The sequence below is a fragment of the Erithacus rubecula genome, assembly GCF_903797595.1.
Source record: "Erithacus rubecula genome assembly, chromosome: 4".
Taxonomy (NCBI): domain Eukaryota; kingdom Metazoa; phylum Chordata; class Aves; order Passeriformes; family Muscicapidae; genus Erithacus; species Erithacus rubecula.
The window spans coordinates 32917074-32937252 of NC_136686.1; the positions used below are offsets into that span (position 1 = coordinate 32917074).

Sequence of the window (20179 nt, forward strand, 5' to 3'; positions counted from 1 at the left end):
GGCGGTCTGGGCAGAGGGACCGCGCCGGGCTCTGCCGCAGCGTTCCTGTGGAAAACTCCCGCAAACGCCGCGGCGCGGCGGCGGCGGGCAGCGCTCCCTCACGGCGGGAGGCGGGAGGGAGGCGGTGCGGCCGGGGCGGAACCGCCTGAGGGGGCGGAAACCGCCTGAGGCGCCGCTCCCGCTTCCCTCCCTCCTTCCTTCCCTCCCTCCCTCACGGCGCTGCCCCCGGCGGGAGGCGGGAGGGAGGCGGTGCGGCCGGGGCGGGAACAGCCTGAGGCGCCGCTCCCGCCTCCCTCCCTCCGTGCCTCCCTCACGCCCCGCTCCCGCCCCCTCGCGCGCGCGCCGGGGAAAACGTTGCGCAGGTTCTAAAGCGGCGGCGGGGGCGCGGCCGCGCGCGAGGGGGCGTGTGAGGGGCAGCGGCGGGGAACGGCCGCCGCCACCGGCACAGCCTCGGCCCGCCCGCTCCGCCGCATGGAGCTGTCGGCCATCGGCGAGCAGGTGTTCGCCGTGGAGAGCATCCGCAAGAAGCGCGTGCGGAAGGTGGGCAGCGGCGGAGCGGAGCGGGGCGGGGCGGGGCGGTGGGAGCGCACCGGGACACCCCCCGCCCCTCCCGCCGCGCACCGGGAACGCGGCCGCCCGGTCCCGGTCCCGGTCCCGGTCCCTCACACCGGCACCTGCCCCAGGCTGCGGGCGGCGGGCACACGTGTTGCCCGTGAGGTGGTGCGGGGCGGAGGGCGGGCTGTCGCTGCTGGGGTTCGGCCCGAATGCAGGATGAGTGCTGCTGACACCGAGCCCGAGCCGGAGAGGGTTTGGGAAGGCTGCCGTGACTCAGTTTCCCCAGCCGTGGATGCGCTCCCGTCCTCTCAGAGTGTTGCAAGGATTAACCTGTAGAGATCCTCCGGCGGAAAGTTCCTTATAGGGCAGTGTTTTCCAACCTTGGGAAGCTGATGAGCCCCCCAGGAGGAAAGTGAAACTTGTTCTCTGCCTCAAGTGCTTTCCTTGCTCTGCTCTCCTGTAAAGGTGTCTGTGCCTGCAGCAGCGGCTCCGGGAGAGTGGTCGTCCTGCATGCACAAAGGCCTTTACCATGCTTTGGCAAGTGCTCAACAAACCCCTCAGTAATAACATTCAATATTTTGATAGTTGTTCACATTGCTTGCAGAGCCCTTGAATGCAGTTTCCAATCACTACACCTTTTTTTTTTTTTTTTTTTTTTTTTTTTTTTTTTTTTTTTTTTTTAAATCTTGTACTTAGAGTGGGAAAAAAAAAAGGGATAGCTCTGAACTTCAACTCTGTGCTGCTGATTGCTTGGGTCAAAAGGATGAGTGCCTGTGATGGATGGAAGAGTGTTTGAGTAGAGCATTAAGCAAATGGAAAAGAACATGCCAGAGATGCTTCATAGGTTCTGATATACTGTATTTCTCCTCTCTGCTTAAAAAAATAGTCATCTGACATTTGCTCCTGGCATACATCTCCTTCCTGCATTTATGTGTGCTGACTTCTTGTAGGTTTGCCTGTGAATGTATGAATGGTTCAAGTCTTGCTCTCTGGTTGGCTTTCAGTGCTCTGCCTGCAAGCCTTCTGCAAAGCTATGCTCCAAGCTGATGGTAATACAAGCATGCATAAACACCTCTGTGTGCCCAGAGAAAAAGGTATAGCAAGTGTAATTGAATGGGGAAGTTTTGAAAATAAATGGATGTGTTTTGAAAATAAAGTGATGGGAAACAAGATTTTCTTTGCAGAGTTCAGTCTGTTGATTGGTTGCATCTCCTACTGTAGCCCATATTTGGTTCCATAGTTCACCTGTTTTCTTCTGCTTTTTCCACTCTCAGGGTAAAGTAGAATACCTGGTGAAGTGGAAAGGATGGCCCCCAAAGTAAGTTGTGTTTACTTGTCTGTTTCTTCTTTGATATTCCTTAATAGCTTGCCCTGTGTCTCTGCAATTGAGCATTTCATTCATAATGGGTAATGGCTTGTCCTCATTTCAACAGCAATAAACAAAACCAGAGAGCCACAAACCAAACCCAAATGTGTTTGTCAATTGGCAGCTAAGGAATACAAATTGCATGCCAGTCTATTCTGACTGTTTTTTGCCACCACTGAAATATTTCATTGAGATGCTTTCTAGATACAAATGTTTTTAAATTCCTTATGAGTTCAACAAAGAACCCAGATTCTTCTGAACTTGGAATGGCTCCTGCTTTTCTGAGTCACCACCAAGAGGACCCCACTTTATTTTTAGAGCTGTCTGCAGTCTTTTAAAATAGAAAAAATATTTATGGTCTTGTCTTCCTCTCTTACTGCTTCCCCTCTGCAATTCACCAACGGAAAGGGGCAATGTTTCAGATTTATTGATTGTAGCCAAATGCAGGTGATCTTTGTCCCTTGAAAATTGCCGCCATGCCTTTGTTTCCTTGTCTGAAACCTCCTGCTGCTTTGAGTGCCTTTTCTGCTTTTGCTTTGGTTGTTCCATTGCAAAAAGGAAGAAAAGTTTGGGGGTTTTGGCATTGCTGTGCACTGTTTACAGACACTTCTCTCATTAAAATGCAGCTGCTTCTGAAGAAGAGCCATTTCTCTGTGCTTAAGCAGTCTGTGAAATGCTTTGAGATTAAAAGGATTAGGTAACTGGAGAATATTACTATGTCAGCTAGCAGTCTAGTAGAACAGCCTCCTGGCCAACCCATATGGGGCCCTGTCTTTGCTTTTCTGTTTGTGCAGTGTGTGTACACACACAGTGTGCGTGGGTACAGCAGCGTTACACACGCACTTGCTCTGCGTGTTGCTAAGCAAAGGGAGCCGCTTGTGACGGGTTCATCCTCGCAGCTGCAACGTGGGGCCCGCCAGGATGGTCCTGTCAGGCTGTACCTGATGTCCCAGGAGCTGAAATGTGTTCTTGGGTGCTTAATTGTCCTGCCTAATCCTTATGGTTATAGGCTATGTGTGAAGATAAGCAGCTTCCCCTCTCTGCTGGTGGTGGGAGAGGGTGACTTTATTCTTCTTGAGTGTTCTGCTTTCAGAGTACAACCTTATGCACTTGTTGAGCACCAGTTGCCATGTGATGTGGGTCACTTCTTGGACTGCTCAAATTGCCAAGTCTTACTTCATCCCTGATAGAGGGGTGGGAAATGTTTTTGGAGCCTGCAAGGCCTCATCCCCTCTTGGCCAGAATACTGATGTTTATCCCATTCTTCTTTCAACAAATGCATTGAAGTCCCTCTCTTATAAAGTCCTTTGCCAAGAAGGTGAGCTGAGGCATGGCGTAATGTTTCTTGGACAGAGTAGGCCTTATTCTTAACTGCTGCCTTTCCTTGTCCTGCACCTTGGAGCACTGAAACACTTTGAGGAATTTAAAGCACAGTTCCCCTGGGTGTAAGGTGATATCAGGGTTCTCTTATTTTGATGTATGGCATGTCCAAGCATCTTTCCTCTTCCCCTAAATTCCAAATCAGAAGACTGCTGATTTTTTTTCCTTCCTCCTGCCTGTCTCCACTTTAACTGTTGCCTCAGTGGTTTGAATTACTTAAACTCAAGATGCTCAGAGCATTGGGGTCACTTTCATCCCACTAGCAGTCTCTGTTCCTTGTTTCTAAACATACATATGCCCGTGATGGCATGCAGCACCACAAGCTGTTTATATCTTTGTGTCTGTTTCCTCATCCACATCATCCTCTTCCTTAATTACCAATCTTGTTGCATTGCTCTTTGTGATCTCTGTACCTATCATCCCATCATTCACATTGGAAGTATCATGGAAGGGAATAAGGATAGGTCAGTAATTTACTGCTTTCACATGCAATTAATATTTCAGGGGTTTTTCCCCCTCTTCCTAATAAAAAATTCTTATTCATGTCCTACCCCTCAGATTTATGGATTGCACTGCTGGAGTCAGGGAATGGAGCAGTGACAATCTGATTCTAGCTACAAGCTTGTTTACAACTTGTGTTGGAGTTAAAAGGAGGGGGAAGAGGAGGAGTAGGAGGAGGGGGAAGGAAGATCATATGATCTTCCAGAGTGCCTGCTCTCTGCAGTTTGCTGCAGCCTGGGCTGTGTGTACCCATATATAAAGCTCCGTGTGCGCGCGCGCGTGGCAAACTCAACCATGTTTTTTTTTATATGCAGTGTTTTGCCACTGCAGCGAAGCCAGAATCTGAACTGCAGAGAAGAAGGCAACACCCACCAGGGTGTTTTTTTTTTTCTTAAGCAAATCCCTTTTCTTCTTCTGCCTATGAAAAGCAATCCAGTGACCTTTTGCCCCTCTTGTGGTGTTATTTTTCTTAAATTTGTAGGATGAGTGCCAGAATCCCTGCAGCTGGGAGGCAACCTTCCTCTTTTCAAACAGTATCTTGGCTTTGACAGCTCATAGTCAGGTTGCTGCAGGAGGCATGAGCAAAGGAAGGGGGGGGGGAGAGAGGGATGGATCAGCTGATTATGAAGACATGTCTGTTCTTAACTCTCTGATGTACAATGCACCTTGGGATATCTGAATGTCAGATTTTTGTTTCTCCCTTTTGTAAAAGAATTGTATTTTCGTTTCTAGACCCACCCTCCAGTAATGTTCCTGTATTACTGTATCTTTCTTCTCTCTAATGAAAGATAAAAGGGAAAAGCATTCCCAAACTGCCTCCCCTGTGTACCCTGTGTATCCCATGCCCTCACATGCAGTCTGTGCTTCATCCAGAAATGTAAACATCCAAGAATGCTTTCTTGCTCTTTAAAGGCTTTGATACAAATGCACCCTTATGCCCCCGCATGTGACTCCTCTGCTCCTCCCTAGAGTCTGGGAAAAGCTCTGCCTCCAGGCCTGAATCTCACATTTTGGGGAAATCAGGGTTCTGAGGTGTTTGAGGATTCAGATTTGCTGTCTTGCCTTAGAGTTTGTATGGGAGAGACACAACACCCACCTTTTCTGGGCAAGCATGACCCCCAAGAAGTAAACATGCCCCAAGGACCACTTTGTGGTCTTTCAGCTTCCAGAGTTGGGAGTGTTTTGGCTGCTTCTCCCTAGTGTTAAGTGCATCTGTGCACTTTGGGAACTGGTTTCAGAATTGTCTGGGTGGCTTCAGTCCTGAGCATCTGATTCCTGTCTCAGCTGTCTGGCTGTGGAGGAGGGAGCTGGGGCAGTGCTGACGCTGTTCCCAAGCTTCTTTGGGAGCATGAAGCCTGTTCGGAGCAGTGTTGGTGGCCCTGCCCGCAGTGCAGTTGGGGCACTTTGTATCGATGAGCTCCGCTCGATAGGAACAACCTGTAGGGGGAGCAGAGCAGGAGCAGGAGACGTTGGCAAGTGGCCATCAGCTTGCCCCAGGGCCCAGCTCCCAACATGTTTGGTTGAACGGCATCAGTGGAAAAAATTAAAATCTTAAATGAATCCTTTCAGCCTCAGTGATTAGAAGTAATTAATAATGCAGGTGAGAAAGCGTACTTATTCTTCGAGCACTCTAAATTAAGAGAGACCTATTTTTCAGAAAGATGTATCAGACTATTGCCTGATTGTTCCATGGGGTTTGTGGGATTTGAGGGAGTGCTGCAGATGAGATCTGTGTAGGCATGGACTTAAAAACAGTTTGTGAGTGTCTGCACAGGCTTTGCACACAGTGTGGAGGGGGCCCTGGGGAGGAAAGTCTTCCTTGTTTTCGTACAAAGAGCCGCTTGATGCTTGGCCCTGCCTGTTTTGGGAAGGGGAGGTGGTGTCTGTGGGAAGCTGGGAAGGGAATGGCTGGGATTCCTCAGAGCTCTTGCCATGTTGTGGCAGGCCCCACCGACCCTTGTGAAGACAGTATCCAGGGCTGCAGCACACTGGTAGCAGGCCTGCGGAGAGAATGTTCCATTAAAATATTGTTTACTTTTTATTCCTTATGTTTTTCTTCAGATACAGCACATGGGAGCCAGAGGATCATATCTTGGACCCTCGCCTGGTAGTGGCTTACGAAGAAAAGTAAGGGCACATGTTCTTTCCCTCCCTGGATGCAGGGAAAAAAATAGTGTCTTTATTTCATTATATGCATAAAGTTCCCCTGTTGTCCCTACTTCAGTTAAAGATGAGATGTATAGCAATGAATCCTGCTTGATTTTTGTACCCTGGTGTTGGTTGAGATGAAAAAGACAGGTTAAAGCAGCTTAGATTGGCACTGTTCAGGAAATGAGGCCAAAAACAGGCAACAGTGAGCCAGAAAAAAAAATCAGATTCACATTCTAATCAGGTCTAGAGCTGGACTGGAGGGATGTGAGGTGGGAAGTTTCTCTAACCCATCCTTGATTAGCTGTGTCAGAGAAATTCCCCTATTGCAAGGTTTTCACTCCTAGAAGAAACAATTCTGGGATGTTTTCCAAGCTCACACTGGTCACCATTGGGTTTTATTGAAGGAAATTGAGGGAACTATGCTGCAAAAGTTGAAGTCCCAACTAGATTTTATGCTGTAGTATTTAATACTCAGTTTGATTTGTATTCCTTTTTCACAGGGAAGAGAGAGACCGTGCATCAGGGTACAGGAAAAGAGGTCCCAAACCAAAGCGCCTCCTACTGCAGGTAGCCTCTTGCTCTTCTGTGTATTTCTAACTCCTTAGCTGCTGTGCTGCTCCCCTGCCCTCAGTGAGGTGGAAACTGTCTGTATTTGCTGTTGCATGGACAAAATTGGAGGTAACAAGTTAACACAATAACACGGAAATCATGAAATCAGTGTTCAGGCAGATAGTTTTAACCTCTTAGGTGAAGAGCTAGCTAATTTGTCTTTGAAAAAGCAAAACAAAATAGAACAACAGCTCTTTCTCTCTGAGCTAGGATTTTATAAAGTGTGGGCCTGTGTAGTTGCAGGTTACCTGGTTTGTGTGTTCTTTTAATTTCCCTTTGAGCTTGGACTTCCCATCAAGACAAAGGTAGCCCGTAGTTGGAAGCAGCGTTTCAGCGTGCTTTTACTGTTGCCAAGCAAAGCAGCCAATCCTAGGAAGCAGATCTTAGGAAGAGCTTAGAAGGCAGTTGGAGAGGGGAGAGAAACGGTGTTGCTGAAGCAGCACACCTAATCCTAGCTCATCTAGATGTTCAGAGACTGAACAAAGAATATCTTCCTGGTTCCCAGTGGGGAGCCCTGACTGCATGATCAGATGTCTGCTCTGACCCTTGCTGCGTTGGTGTCTTGGCAGCGGCTGTATGGCATGGACTTGAGGAGTGCTCACAAGGGAAAGGAGAAGCTGTGCTTCTCTCTTGCACGGAGGTTTGGAGGAGACAGTAGCCTGCCAGGGGCCAAGACAGGGCAGGCAGAGTTCCCCGAGAAGACTGGGGGTGCAGTCCTGCCATTCTCTCTCCGGAAGCAACGCAAAAACCAGAAGTACCTGCGACTGTCAAGGAAGAAGTTCCCGCGCATGGCGAGTCTGGAGAACCGAAACTGCAGGCATGAGTTCTTCCTGAATGATGCAGTGGGCCTGGAGGCCAGGCAGAGCCCTGAGGACTGGGAGGCCACGCAGAACACCAGCAAAGAAGGTAAGGCCAGTCACCCTTTGATGAAATTCTGGGGCATGTGGAGGATGTTCTGCACCCTTCCTCCTTGGTTACATCCTCTTGGGATTGTGGTTTAGGTCAATTCTTCTGGGCAGCCTTTGCTGGCCAATATTATATCCCTCTTGTTTGTAGGTTTCTTTCTTGCTTGAAGAGCACGGATAATTTGGGGTTTTTTGGTTCTGTTGCCTCTCTGTGATCTTACATCCCTGATGCCCCTCCCAGTGTTAGAAAACATGAAGAAGATACTGCAAGTTTTTCCTCTCTTAAAATTTTCTTCCAGGAGAAGTCTCACACAGGTGTGAGAGAGATGAACTCTGCCTCTGTCCATATTATCCACATGTGCCCAGCCTACAGCTTGGCTCAAAGGACTTTACTGGCAGTGGACAAGCTTGGACAGCAGCACTCCTCTCATAGTGCTGCTTTAAGAAGCATACAGGAATGCTGCTAGGCACTCACAATGTACTGCCTTGCCCCCTCCTTCCTTTTCTTCTCCATTCCCCTCTACAGCCTCTTGCTATTGAACTATGCGAGAAGGGGAGAGAGAGATGAAGTGAGGATGGTAACTCCTGCCTGATCCCACTGAGTAGGCAGCATGAGTGTAGGCATGGTAGATGTCCAAGCACATTTGGCATTTTAGGGATGGATACCAGCATCTTGTGCAGGAGGGCTGTGGGATGTGTGTGTTCCTCTCAGTTACCAGGGAAACTCTATCCCTGCACTATTAGAGCTTCTGAAGGCGTAGCTTTCCTGAGGAGTGGAAAACCGGAGCTTGTGCTGCTTGTAGTAGCTAAGGGAATCCTGTTACTCCTTGCTAGGAGTAGCTGTTAGCTAGGCTGGATCATAGGGAGAGGGCTGTGTTCTGGAAATCAGCGCTATTCCCTCCATTCTGGGGGAGACTGAAATGGTGCTCAGAATCCATGGAGGCAGCAATGGGAGTAGCACAGAGGAACCCAGTGTTACATCCTGGTGGTGAGGAAATGTGTGGGGCTATTCTCCCCAGAAGTCTGAGACACTAAAGCACTTGGAGATCAGAAGAGTGAGTGGCAGTATTGTAAAACTGTTTTTGTTCTCCTCTTGGCACATGGCCTATATGGAATCCCAGTTACTGTTAGGGGGAGTTGGACTCTTTCTGGGGGGAAAGTAGACACCCCAGTGTTTGAGACAGAAGCCAGGAAATACACTCTTAAGGGGTTCTTATTCTTTGCCCAGGTTAGGACAACAAGATATATACGTGTTGTATAGGTAGAGTAACAGGGAGAGGGTGTGTTTTCCTTTCTCTCATTATGTGACAGTCTCTGGGGGCTGTGGGGAAGTGAGCCTTTGGGTAGCAGAGGGGCTGATAATTATTCTTACAGTGAGAAAGTGCAGAGTGCTTGGGTTTCTTGTAAGGAGGCATATGAGAAAGGGAGAACAGCTTCTCCATGGAGCACTGCTGAGGGTTTTTGAGAGCATCACACCCAGGCTGTGTTTCAGGTGGCAGATCCTCCATTTTGGCTCCTTTTGAATGCTCTAGGAGTATCTGAAGAGTGTGTGTAAGAGATTTTAAATTTTGCCTTTTCAGAAGGGTAGAGCATTTAGAAGACAGTGAGTCAAACCAGGGTGAGTGTGCTTTGCTGACACACAACCAAATTAGGGGCTGAGAGGGGATGAGGGGTATGAGGGAACTGTGGATGGTTAGATGAACTTGGTGGTTTTACAGAATCTTTTGACCTCTGCGTAGGCTGCTGTGATCCACTGTGCATCTGAACACCTGATCCTCCATTTTCCCCTAGCCTCTGAGGGTAGGGCTTGCACATGTTTTTTCTTGCACTGTACGTGCAGATTCACTACAGGCTGATTTCACCTATGGTTTGTCAGAAAGGAGACCCTTTTTCCATCCTTCCTTTCCCTCTCCCCTTCCTCCTTCTCCCTCACCTTCTCTGTTTCACTAATATGCTCTTATGTGCCTTTGTTTCTGCAGCAGATGCGGATGCCAGTCTCCCTTGGATCCCCACTGTGCCCCCCAGTGAAGTGACAGTGACAGACATCACAGCAAACTCCATTACCGTCACTTTCAGAGAAGCACAAGTGGCTGAGGGCTTCTTTCGAGACCGGAGTGCACAGTTCTGAATCTGTTTGCAGTGCTCCCCTAAACAAGTGCTTTTAGGGTGGGGCTAGGGAAGGTTACATTATCCCTTAAGAGAAAAAAAATCCAAAATCTCTCCTCTAAAAATGTTTACAGAGACCTTTTTTTTTCCCCCCCTTCTTTTTCCCCTTTCAGATACGCAAAAAAGGGCAGTCTAGGGGGTGTGTGTTTGTCATTGCTTTGTCCAGCTGAAAAACTGACAGCCCTTTCCCTGGCAAAGACTCCCCTCCTTGATGTGAAAGCAGCAAGCCGAACAATTTGCCTTTTATCCTGTTAAGTGGCAGCAGCTGCATTTGTGGGGAGAGGGCATGCGGAGGTGGAAAGAGAGCTGAATCTCTAGCCTGCTGCCTTGTTCTGCAATTGATATCCCTCAGATAAAGATACATCTCTGTACATTGCTCTTCCCACCTTCCTCCTCCCTCTCTTCCTGCAGCAGTGAGAGGCGATGGATCCTACCTGTGTAGATAACTCCAGCCTGTTAAGAGTTTCTCTCCAGTGCTGTTTTCCCTGTGGCCTGTTGTCAGGACTTCAGAAGCCTGTCTGTGGTAAGTCAGTCTTTGCAGCACGGGTCTGTATAGACAGCAGAGCTTTCTCCCTTTGATTGTTGATCGTGTGGAAAGGCTGAAATGCATCTCTGAAATCCAAACTGGCAACATAAATTCAATTTGCCCTCATTAAGAGCTCAGAAAGCCAGCATAGTTGAGACACACCATCCTGTGTATGCTAAACAGGATTTCCAGGCTCGGCTCTGCTGCGTGAGGAATGCATTATGGAAAGTGGGGTTTTCTTACCCTTTGCCAAATTCAGTATTAATAACAAATCCTGCCCTGAATCTGTGGTAATAAGTTGGTTGAAAACTGACTCCTGTCCCCTGGGAGGAGGGACTAGTAGGACAACTGAAGCATTGCCTGGCACTGCAGAGTTATCCAAAATACTGGCACAGGCCCAGGACATGGGAGTTGGACAGAACTGAGCTAGAAATGGACCTTGATTAGTAGCAAATTCTGTTCTTGGATCCCATAGAGAGATCCAAAATAAACAACATGTGGGGAAGGCATGTATTAGATTTGAGGAGGGGAAAAATTCCTAATTCTTAGCAATGAAAATTCTTGGATTGTGCTGCCTGAGTGATACTCTTCCATAACTCCAGTATCCTCACAGTATCTGTGATCCTACTACTTGACTGATAGGAACTTCCCCTTGGAAGGCTTAAAAATCTTTGCCAAGGAAAGCGGTCTGCATTTTAATAGACCCGCCTGATCTTGCACTTAAAAATGCCTTGTGCTGGACTGTCTGTGACACTTTGAGGTTTTTGAAGAATTGCTGTATTTTGAGTTGGTAGTTTAGCATAGCATCTGTTCTTGCACATGCATGTTCTCTTCCATTTTTAAAAGCAAATTTTATTTAAATAACGTAATTTTTAAAATACAGACCTTTTCCAATGGAAAGCGAGAAAAGCAAGGTAGTCTAAAGTGGGAACTGCGGGACAGAGTGCTGCAGGGTAACATTGGCTACTGTCATGATTACTGTCCTCAGATTCTGTTTCCTTACTCCACCCCACCTGAAGCATCTCTTACCTGCTGTATTTATTCAAAATGAAGCTATGCGCCTTAGCTCTGAGATAAAGACACCTGTGGAAATCCTCAGTGTGTTTGTTTGAGGGGCTTGGCTCCTAGTCTGAAGAATTTGGGAGCTCTAGGGTTTCTGGTCCTCCAAACATCTACTTATTATAAAGTGCTTGGGCTACCACTGTGGGATTTTACTAGAATCAGTTTTTACCTCATTTAGGATATGGCAGCTCAGTACAGATTTAGGACTTCCCTTTCTGTCTCAGAGCTGTTGGAGCAGGTCTATCTTTCATGCCATCAGAACAGTTTCAGGATCGCTGGGAAGATCTTGAATTTCTGGACTGACCTTTTGTCTCTGAAAGGAGTAAAAGGGAGTTTTATTATGGAGAAATCTGAGAGGGTGAGAAGTGGAAGGTGGGGGGGAATTATGTGGTGGGAGGAAGAGTGAGTGGAAAAGGAGCCTGCAATAGCTAGCAAGGGCAAGCTGATGAGGTAAGCGTGCAGGCGCAGGATGTTTGTTGAACGTGGGTGTCCAGAGCGAGGCTTCTGTGTCTGGAGTTGCACCCTTTTTTGCAGGATGTGGGGTCAGACAGTGTTGTTACCATCACCCACACACCCCCTCTTCCTGACACCTGCCAAATATGCTGAATACCTGCATCTCTCTTCTGTTGTGACCAGTGGATGCACCACATGGCCAAGTCCACTCTTGTAGGTTGGAGCAGGTAGTGATGGTTGCAGAAGTGTAGTTTTTTAGCTTATTTTAAAAATAAGTCTTGAACTGCAGCTCATCCTGCTAAATCTTCGTGGCATTTATAGGATCTGGTTTCTTTATTCTAATGCAGCAACTGCCTCCTTTGTCATGTCTTCATCTCAGTGTACAAATGCACCAAAAAAAGCTTCCTATTTACTAAGTTCCTGGGTTTGGCTGACATTGGAAGCAATATCAATCCTGCAGCAGGAAAGAACTTGTCCTAATAAACTAGATTTTCATCCTCTGCTTTTCTCTCCACTCTCCAGCTGACACTTCTCAACACTTTGTTTTGGCATTTGTCTTTAAACATATTTTCTTTCTCTTGCAGTGGAGTTTTCAAAGACCTGTGGTGGTCTTTCAAAGAGGATCCACCCACAGCTTCATATCTTAATCATTTTTTTGGATCAGACTATCTAGTGTTCTGCTGGTGACTAATCATCTTGCTACACAAAGCGTGGAACAAAGTACCTGGCTGCCACACTGCTTTGTGTCAATGAGGAGCTAACCATAGTGGGGTTAAGGCACAGCAAGCTGCATGTGCGTGGGTTTGGAGGGGAGGGTGTGAAGAGGAGTTTGTGGTAGGAAACTAAGCAGTTACTTTGTTGGCGTGGACTTTTTTTTTTTTTGACATTCATGAATTCTTGTTTATCTCAAAGAACTTTTCACGAAGATTTTTCTCCTGATCTTTCTAAAGTGTGGCTCTGTTCCACATTGTCTGCTGACATGTCACTGTAAACTTCCTTGGTGGAGATGGTCTTCAGGGACTTTAAAATTAGCTTTATTCCACCTCTGCAGGTGTAGAGAGGGTTTTACTAGTGATGGAGAGACAGGTTGTCTGGGTTTGTCTCTTCTCCTCAATAATGTCCATCTGCCAGTTCAACCCGAACCCTGGCAATTGAATTGGGACCTCCTGTGCTAACCTATCATGAAAATCAGATGCTGTGTTTGGATCTTTGTTAAGCATTCCGTTTGATTAGGAGAGCCAGAATAGCATCCAGCTGAAGCTGAGTTTAATAATTCTATTTGAAGCACAAGCCGAGAATAGAAATGGACTAACTCTCCCATACCTTGTTTGGCTCCATGGCTGTAAACAAGAAAAATAAACTTCAGCCAGTGGAAATTACTGAACTGTACACAAGAAACAACCTTCTCAGAGAACTACTCTAAGAGTCATTCTTAGAACTGTTTCCATGTGAAAATTTACCAGCAATGTTGCAGGACAGAAGTGTTTCTTTTATAGATCTTGCAGTGAATTCACTGTGTATGTGATAGACCTGAGGGACTTCATGAGACTGGAAAGCCTTTTTTGTTAACACTGTGTTTAAAAAAAAAGATCCACATGGAAAGGAGTGCCTCTGTTCCTGGATAGTTGCAAACTAGATGTTTTTGCTCTGATATACAAGTGATGCCTTGGAACAGCAAGTTTTAACATGTGAATTGTGGCATTAAGTAGCCTCCTGCATGCTCCTTATTGTCTTTCGTTTGCTTGGGGGCCCTTCTGCTTGTGAAGTCAGACTAAGGTGATTTTTTTCTTCTTCTTTTTTTTTTCCCAACAAAGATCAGGATATTATTGTGAGAACACCCAAAAGCAGTTCCATTTGCCAAAATAAGCCCAAATTTGTTAGTGAATTGAGTCTTGTTTATGTCAGAGCTCAGTCATAGAGAAGCTTATTGAGAAATGAATGGCTTTTTTTGTTATTAGTGTTGTGAAACTGTCCAGAATTGTTCTTCTGGTGTTTTGTGACTGGATGTATAAAATTGTTTGTTCACCTCACAGGGGGCCCTTGGTCCCAGTGCTTTCATGCTGTATGCCAGCTAGTGCTGCTTGGTGGTTTCACTGGAGAGGAGAAGGGAGGCCTCACACAGGTCAAAAAACAGGCAGGGTAGCTCAGGCAAGTCCCTCCATGGTAGCCACAACAGAGGCCGGGCTGCGGAAGGCAGTGGGGGCTGCCAGCCACATCTGTGTGTGAAGCAAAGCAAAGTCTACCACCACCTCTCCACCTCTTCCTCTCCTCTCAAGCTTTGAGCTTTTGTTTTCAGAAGTAGGGAAAGTACAAAAACCTCCTTTTCTAGAGCTAATTGGTATCTACCCATCTTTTGTTCCTCCCTGGCTTGCCTGCAGCCTAGGAAGGAGAGGGCAGTGGGCCTTTCTGGGAAAATAATAGGGACATATACTGGTTAGGGAAGGGAGGGACAGAGTTGCCTCGGAGCTGCTCTCACTAGGTGGTTGAGGAGGGGCCTTTGAGTGAGCTGGGTGTTGAGAGAGAAGGTGTGTTATAAACAAAAAACTTGTAGTGAAAGTGATCTCTTGCATCTGTGAGCGGAGTTCTGAATGGGCCTGCAGAGAGGCGAGTGCTGCATTTACATATCATTGTTCTGCCATTTGGGAATGCAAGGGAGATGTGTATGTTGACAACTTGCATAGGGTAATTTCTACATGAAAATGTATAGCATTGGAACACGTTGCTTTTGCCATGCCTGCTGTAAAGGTTTTCGAGGGCATGATAAACTTCTTTTGAGATAATAGCTTATGATCAACAGGCTACATTGTCCTGTGGCTGAACTTACTGTTCTCACAGGGAAAGTGTGAGCTTCTGGGTGTCAAACCACCTGGATTCCACACATAAAGGTGGTCAAGATAGGAAGGCTTATGAAACAGCCACAGGACAATTGGAAGGAGAGAGAAGCAATCACTTACAATGGAATTCAGACCCTTCCAATCCTTTTCTATAACTAGCACTTGCTGTAGAGATGACCCCTTTTTCTCTTCCACCTTTCTCTTTTTCCCCATAACTTTTTGAAATGCAGGGAGCAGGCGGGATATGATCCCTAATTAACTGGGAGTGGTAGAGTTGCAGGGCTCCGTGGGAGCATTTGGGGCTGCTGTGGATTGCTGCAAAGTTGGGATGGGGTAGAATTCCTGAGATTGTTGGGAACCTCTATCACAGCTTATCTCATTACTGGGGTAGCAAAGTTTTGGCTGGGAGGGGAATTTTGGTAGAGGTGGAAAACCTTTTTTTATTATTATTGTTAGTTTTTAACCAGAAAATGTAGTGTCAGCACAAAGAAGCTTTTTGCAAATCTGTCAAAATGTTAAGCAGCTTTTTTTTTTTTTTGCTTTTAAATCTGAAGTATGTTTTGAAGCACTTTGGAAATGCAAAGAACTAGGAGTGCTAAGTACTCCTTATCGTCTGTCTAGAAGTGGCATTTGAAAAGCAAAAGATGTATCTGTTTCAGGCCGCTGGCTGCTCCTTATTATTTTTCCAGAGCTGCCACCCAGCCCTTTGCCTCCCTCCCATGGGGGAGAGTGTACTCCACCACGCCAGGAGCAGAGGGTTCCCTGAGGGAGGAGTCCTGCTAAACCTGCTTCATTTGCCTTTGGGGCACAAGCTGGCTTCCTCCCTCCTCACCTCCTTTGATAGAGGAAAGGGAAAAATGAAATTGAGTTTCAGTTTGAGTGGTCCTAGTCTGGAACTATGACCGTTTCTTCCAGCTCTGGAGACATCTTTATAGTTTCCTGTCTGAAAAATTGCACCTTATTAGCTTAATTGAGGAATGAGGAGATGTCTGTCCTTCTGCAGAGTCTGGGGAGAGGAAGGGAGGGTGAACCAGGAGTTATCTTCAGTAGCTGCTGGATTTTTCCACAGGCTGTTTCCTCACCTCATCTCCAACAGAACAGCAACTAAAGAACTAAAATAATTTAGATGAAGCTTTTGTTCTGTGTGTCTCAAGAACCTTTTGAGCAGGCTAAGGGCAGAAAACCCTTTTCCCTCACCCAGTCAGCTCTACAGCATGGGGTTCAGCAGCCCAGTTCTCTCACTGGGTTTTCAGCACCAACCTTTTCCCTCAGCATACGCACATCATTAGAACGCTTTTGCACACTCATCTAATTTGATGTGCTCCCTTTCTGTTGCAGGGGGAGGATGGGGGACAGTGGGGTCAGTTAGAGGGGAGGGTCCCTGATTATTTTTGTTCCTGTCTGTTCAGTTGTTGCTGTTGTTCCCATCAGCACGCTAGAGCATTGGAGTCTTTGCACACAGAAAGCTTCCTTTTGCACAGAATGAGCTTCTAGCTTTTGTACAGACTAATTGAATGTATTTGGGGAGGGGGGGAAATAGGGAGTAAACCAATTCCAAACAAACAAATCAGAGTATAATGCCTTTTCTGAGCGAGTATGTGCTGTAAAAGGAGATTGTAATAGCAAAGGGAGGGCAGGCTCAAGTATAATTTGACACAAAGTGTGGTTTTATTTTTGTACTGATATGGATAAGAGACTGTACAGCATCTATTTATTTAGATGATTTATGTGGTAAATGTTGCAAACAAAATTATTAAAATATTAAATATGAGAACTGACATTTACCTCATGGTATGTTTGTGTGGTTATTTACCCTCCTTTGCTTTAATTCTACAGCTGAATTATTTTCCAACAGTTGCATCTGTTGGTGTATAAACATGCAATGCAGCTGGAAAAACAATGGAAAACATGCATGTGTGCGTGAAGATCAGTAAAGAAGGATCGATGAAGAATGGAGCCTAAAAAAGGCTGTTTCTGATATTACTCATTACTTTTGATTGGAGGAAATTTTTATTAATTTTTAACCCACTGGTAAGTTAGAGCTGCCCAGGGGTGGCCTGGGTTGACTGATTATAATTTGAAGAGGAGGATGCCAATGGCAGGGTGGCTGTTGTTCCGGGTTTAGGGAATTCTCTCCATCCTTGCACAAGGCTGAGGTGCCAGGACAGCCCTGCCAGCACCAGGAGAGTCCTGGTGTGTCCCATATCCTGCATTTCATTGGAATGGAGAAAGTCTGAGGTGAGGCCTGGGCTGCCAGGCATGCTCTGCAGTGCTTGCCAGCAGCTCTCCTCCAAGCCAACACCTCCAGTGGTTTGGCCAGCAAGGCTTTCAGGGACCTTTTCAGGAGCACAGCTACCCTTGGGTACTGTTTGGCCCTTGGTTCACCCCAGGGTTTAGTCAAGAAGTCTGAGTCCTAGAATTGCTGATATTCCAAAGCCCAAATGTCATTTAGTCCACTTGTATACCTGGCCTGCTCCCTCAAGGTGTGTCCCACTCCATCCCCTGTGGAGGGGGAGGCCAGGTGTTTATTGAGGTACCTGGGCAAGACAATGGGGCTGTCTGAGATACCTCTAGTAGATGTAATGTGGGGGTGAGCCCTGCACTTGAATGCAGCTATGCCATCAATCACAAAACCATGTGGAGCTAAGGCAGAGGGCAATGGGGTGTGTTTCCTGAGTCAGTCATGGCTCAAGGCAGCCTGGCTAGGTCCTGCCTGTGTTACCAAATGCCATCAGCATGCTTGCTTTGAGCCAGGGACGCTGGAGCTGAGTGATGGCATCAGAGCAGGACTCCAGCCAGCCACTTAGTTTCTGGCAGCAGCTAGCGAGTCAGGTGAAGTTGTAAGAAACTGCAGTGCAGAGTTACGGGAAAGCCTGCTCTGGAGATTGTGTCTTCCTACCTCTGCCAATGCTGCAGAGGCTGGCTGGTACCAGAAACAGCTTGTCCTTTTGCATGCATGTGTTGGCTGGATTAAAGGTTAATCTGGGCAGTCCTCTTTTTTTAATAATCTGTTGCTATGCTGCCCCTCTGATCCGTGCAGTGCAGCCGACTTGCCTTGCACAGCTCTCCCCATCGGAGGCCTGAGAACAAGGGCACTTGGTGAAAGGGGAAACCACAAGGGTTGAGCAGTTTGGTGTTCTCTGAGAAGCACAGAGTGAAGTGCAGCCTGTGTGACCCCTGTGATGGCAGTCACTTCCTGTCTGCTCAGTGCCACATAACTTCCCTGCTCTTCACAGCATTTTGCTTGCCAAGTGACTGCTTTTGAAAAAGAATGCAAGAAATCTGGGGGACTTGTGTATTCAGCCTGAGCCAGTAGCAGCCTGGACAGCTGGGCCTGCTTTGGAAACTCCTAGGCAGGCCTCAGGGATATCATAGCATCCCACTGGTGTAGATACAGCACCAACCCTCTCTCTCTGCTGCATCAAAAAGTTATTGGGCTGGAGGGCTGGTTGTTCTGGCCACTGCAGAGCCACCTGTACCTGGTGCACAGGGTCAGTTCCAAGGGACCTGCCTTTGCTGGTGTGTTTTAGAACTGCAGCAGGGAAATCCCAGCACCCATTCACCTGGATGCCCATAGTGCCAAGGGTTTCCTTGGAAATGTATATGGTATTTGCTTGAGGGGCTGGGCTGTGTGAAGCTGTTCCTTGTATAGGTGAGGGACTGACCATTTGCTTTCCAAAAGCTGCTGCTCCTGCCAGGTCCACAAAGAAATGAGCTTGGAGGTGGCTATTGACTTTGAGCAAGTGAGTTTCCCATTATCAAGCATCATTTCAAAAACACATGAAAATGTTCTCGCACCTGTGCTGTCCCACTCAGCAGCAGTTTTGATGTGGAAGATCTTGTTGCTCTCCCAAATCTTAATGCTTCCAGGCACTGACTTCCTGGTGCTAGTAAAGTGCTACGGTTTTGCAGGCAGTGAGTTGCAAGAAAAATATTTTATTTCAGTGTCTGTAGTGAACAATAGCTGTTCAGGGAGGGCTGTCTTCCCAGGTGGGTGGGCTTTTTTTTTAAAGTGTTTTACTAGAAACGTGAATGAAACAAAGGAAATGCCCAACAATGCCCTGAACAGCTGGATATTCTGCTACTATTTTGCTTTGTGAGAGTAAAAGTTAGATGAAAGTGTTAGGCCATACGGCAGCTCGCATTGATTTGAGCAGTGGCTGTGGCTGGAAAGAAGGTTCTGCTCACAGGTGAAAGGAGAAAATAACTAGAAAGAGTACATGGATCTCTCTGAAAAGCTGCTGCCCCTTCTGCTCCATGGATTATGGTGCCTTTTGCCCCTGTCCTGAGGTGGGCTGTGCTATTTGTGACCCACACATCTGTTTTGGGACAAGCCAACAGTCTTGGTTGCTGCACATATATTTGTGTAGCCATAAAAAATACTTCCCCCTTTTGATTTAAGGGTGCCTGCTTTTGAGGGTGGATGATGTTGCTGGTTGAACTTTCAGCTGCTTGACACTCAGCTACAAATGTAAAAGCAGTTGTGTAAGCAAAGTGAACAGTAATGCTAATTTAAACATGGATGGTGTTAATGAACACTTAATGTGCAAAATTAGAAAAGTGAAAAGCAAAATGCAATGGGTGTGATGGACTTGTTCTTTTGAAGTTACATTCAAGCATATGAAGAACTGAGATTAAAAAAAGATGGTTCCTAGAGAAAAGGGGCAGTCCAGAAGGACTTGACCCATTCTAGGTAAGAGTCTTGGGCTGTTGTTCTTGCCTGGCTTGTGATGGCAAACACCTGAGAAAGGGCCTCTTAGAGCCTTTTCTCAAAGTGAGGGGTATGACCTAAATGCAGAATTATCAGTGATGAAGCATGCTGTGCTTCAGTCCCTGACTGCAGAAACACGTCATTCTCCGAATTGCTCACGTCCTGAGCCAGGGTCTGTGTGATTGTCTCCATCAGCATTCAGCAACCTCTCCATTGACCCCACTTCAAATAGGGACATGGCAGTGGGGAGCACATCTTTTCCTGAGTCACTTTTCCTCTGGGCACAGAGCTTGTGTTGGCTGCAATATTTCAGCTGCTAAGGTGAAAAAGAACAAAACACTGACAGATCTTTCCTGAATCACAGGCAGTGAGGAAAACATTCCTCATTGTCCATCCTTGCTAGTACTGATATTAGTGCCATACTATAGCAGTTTCCAGAATTCCCTCCTTCTGGGTGAAATCCCTGAGCAAGAGGTGGAAAGAGAATGTGAGTGCAAATGGAGCAAGGGAAAACAAGAGCCACAGGGGCTGTGAGGGGTCCCTGCCAGCCCAGCTGAGGAGCAGGTAGCAGGATTCCATTGCTCCAAAGGCACCTTGCAGGTCACAGTAGGTTTACAAAGAGCAGCAAATGCAGGATAACCATTGCCTCATCACAGCTCCCACTTTTCCCAGAGGGTATCTGAAATGCAACCCAAAAAACAGATGAGAAAGCAGGTAAGGTCCTCCAGGTAAGGGGGAACCATGTGTTCCACACAAAAACAGCTGCAGAGCCGCGAGCTTCCATTTTGAATCACAGAGAACGATTTTTCACTGAGATTTTTGTTTTTCTAGCACCTGCAAGAGAGTGTAAAGTATGCTGCAAATTAATTAGGGGTTTGCAGTAATAGTCAGGGCAGGGAATTCCTCTAAGTGACTTAACATTTTTCTTGTTTCCTTCAGGTTTATGTAGCACGGTTGGCC

At 46.8% G+C, this 20179-nt stretch overlaps 1 protein-coding gene across 2 annotated transcripts; it reads left to right on the forward strand.

The window, feature by feature from the left end:
- Positions 1 to 339: 339 nt before the first annotated feature.
- On the forward strand, positions 340 to 16292 carry CBX7 (chromobox 7). 2 transcript variants are annotated; one of them, XM_079304304.1, is made up of 6 exons: positions 340 to 540; positions 1830 to 1873; positions 5864 to 5929; positions 6454 to 6520; positions 7132 to 7468; positions 9447 to 16292. In XM_079304304.1, exons 1-6 carry the CDS (start codon positions 472 to 474, stop codon positions 9593 to 9595), a joined length of 732 nt encoding a protein of 243 aa, XP_079160430.1. In that variant the 5' UTR covers positions 340 to 471; the 3' UTR covers positions 9596 to 16292. The 2 variants fall into 2 exon arrangements, with proteins under 2 accessions (XP_079160430.1, XP_079160431.1); XM_079304305.1 differs by having other exon boundaries at positions 9450 to 10156.
- Positions 16293 to 20179: the final 3887 nt, after the last annotated feature.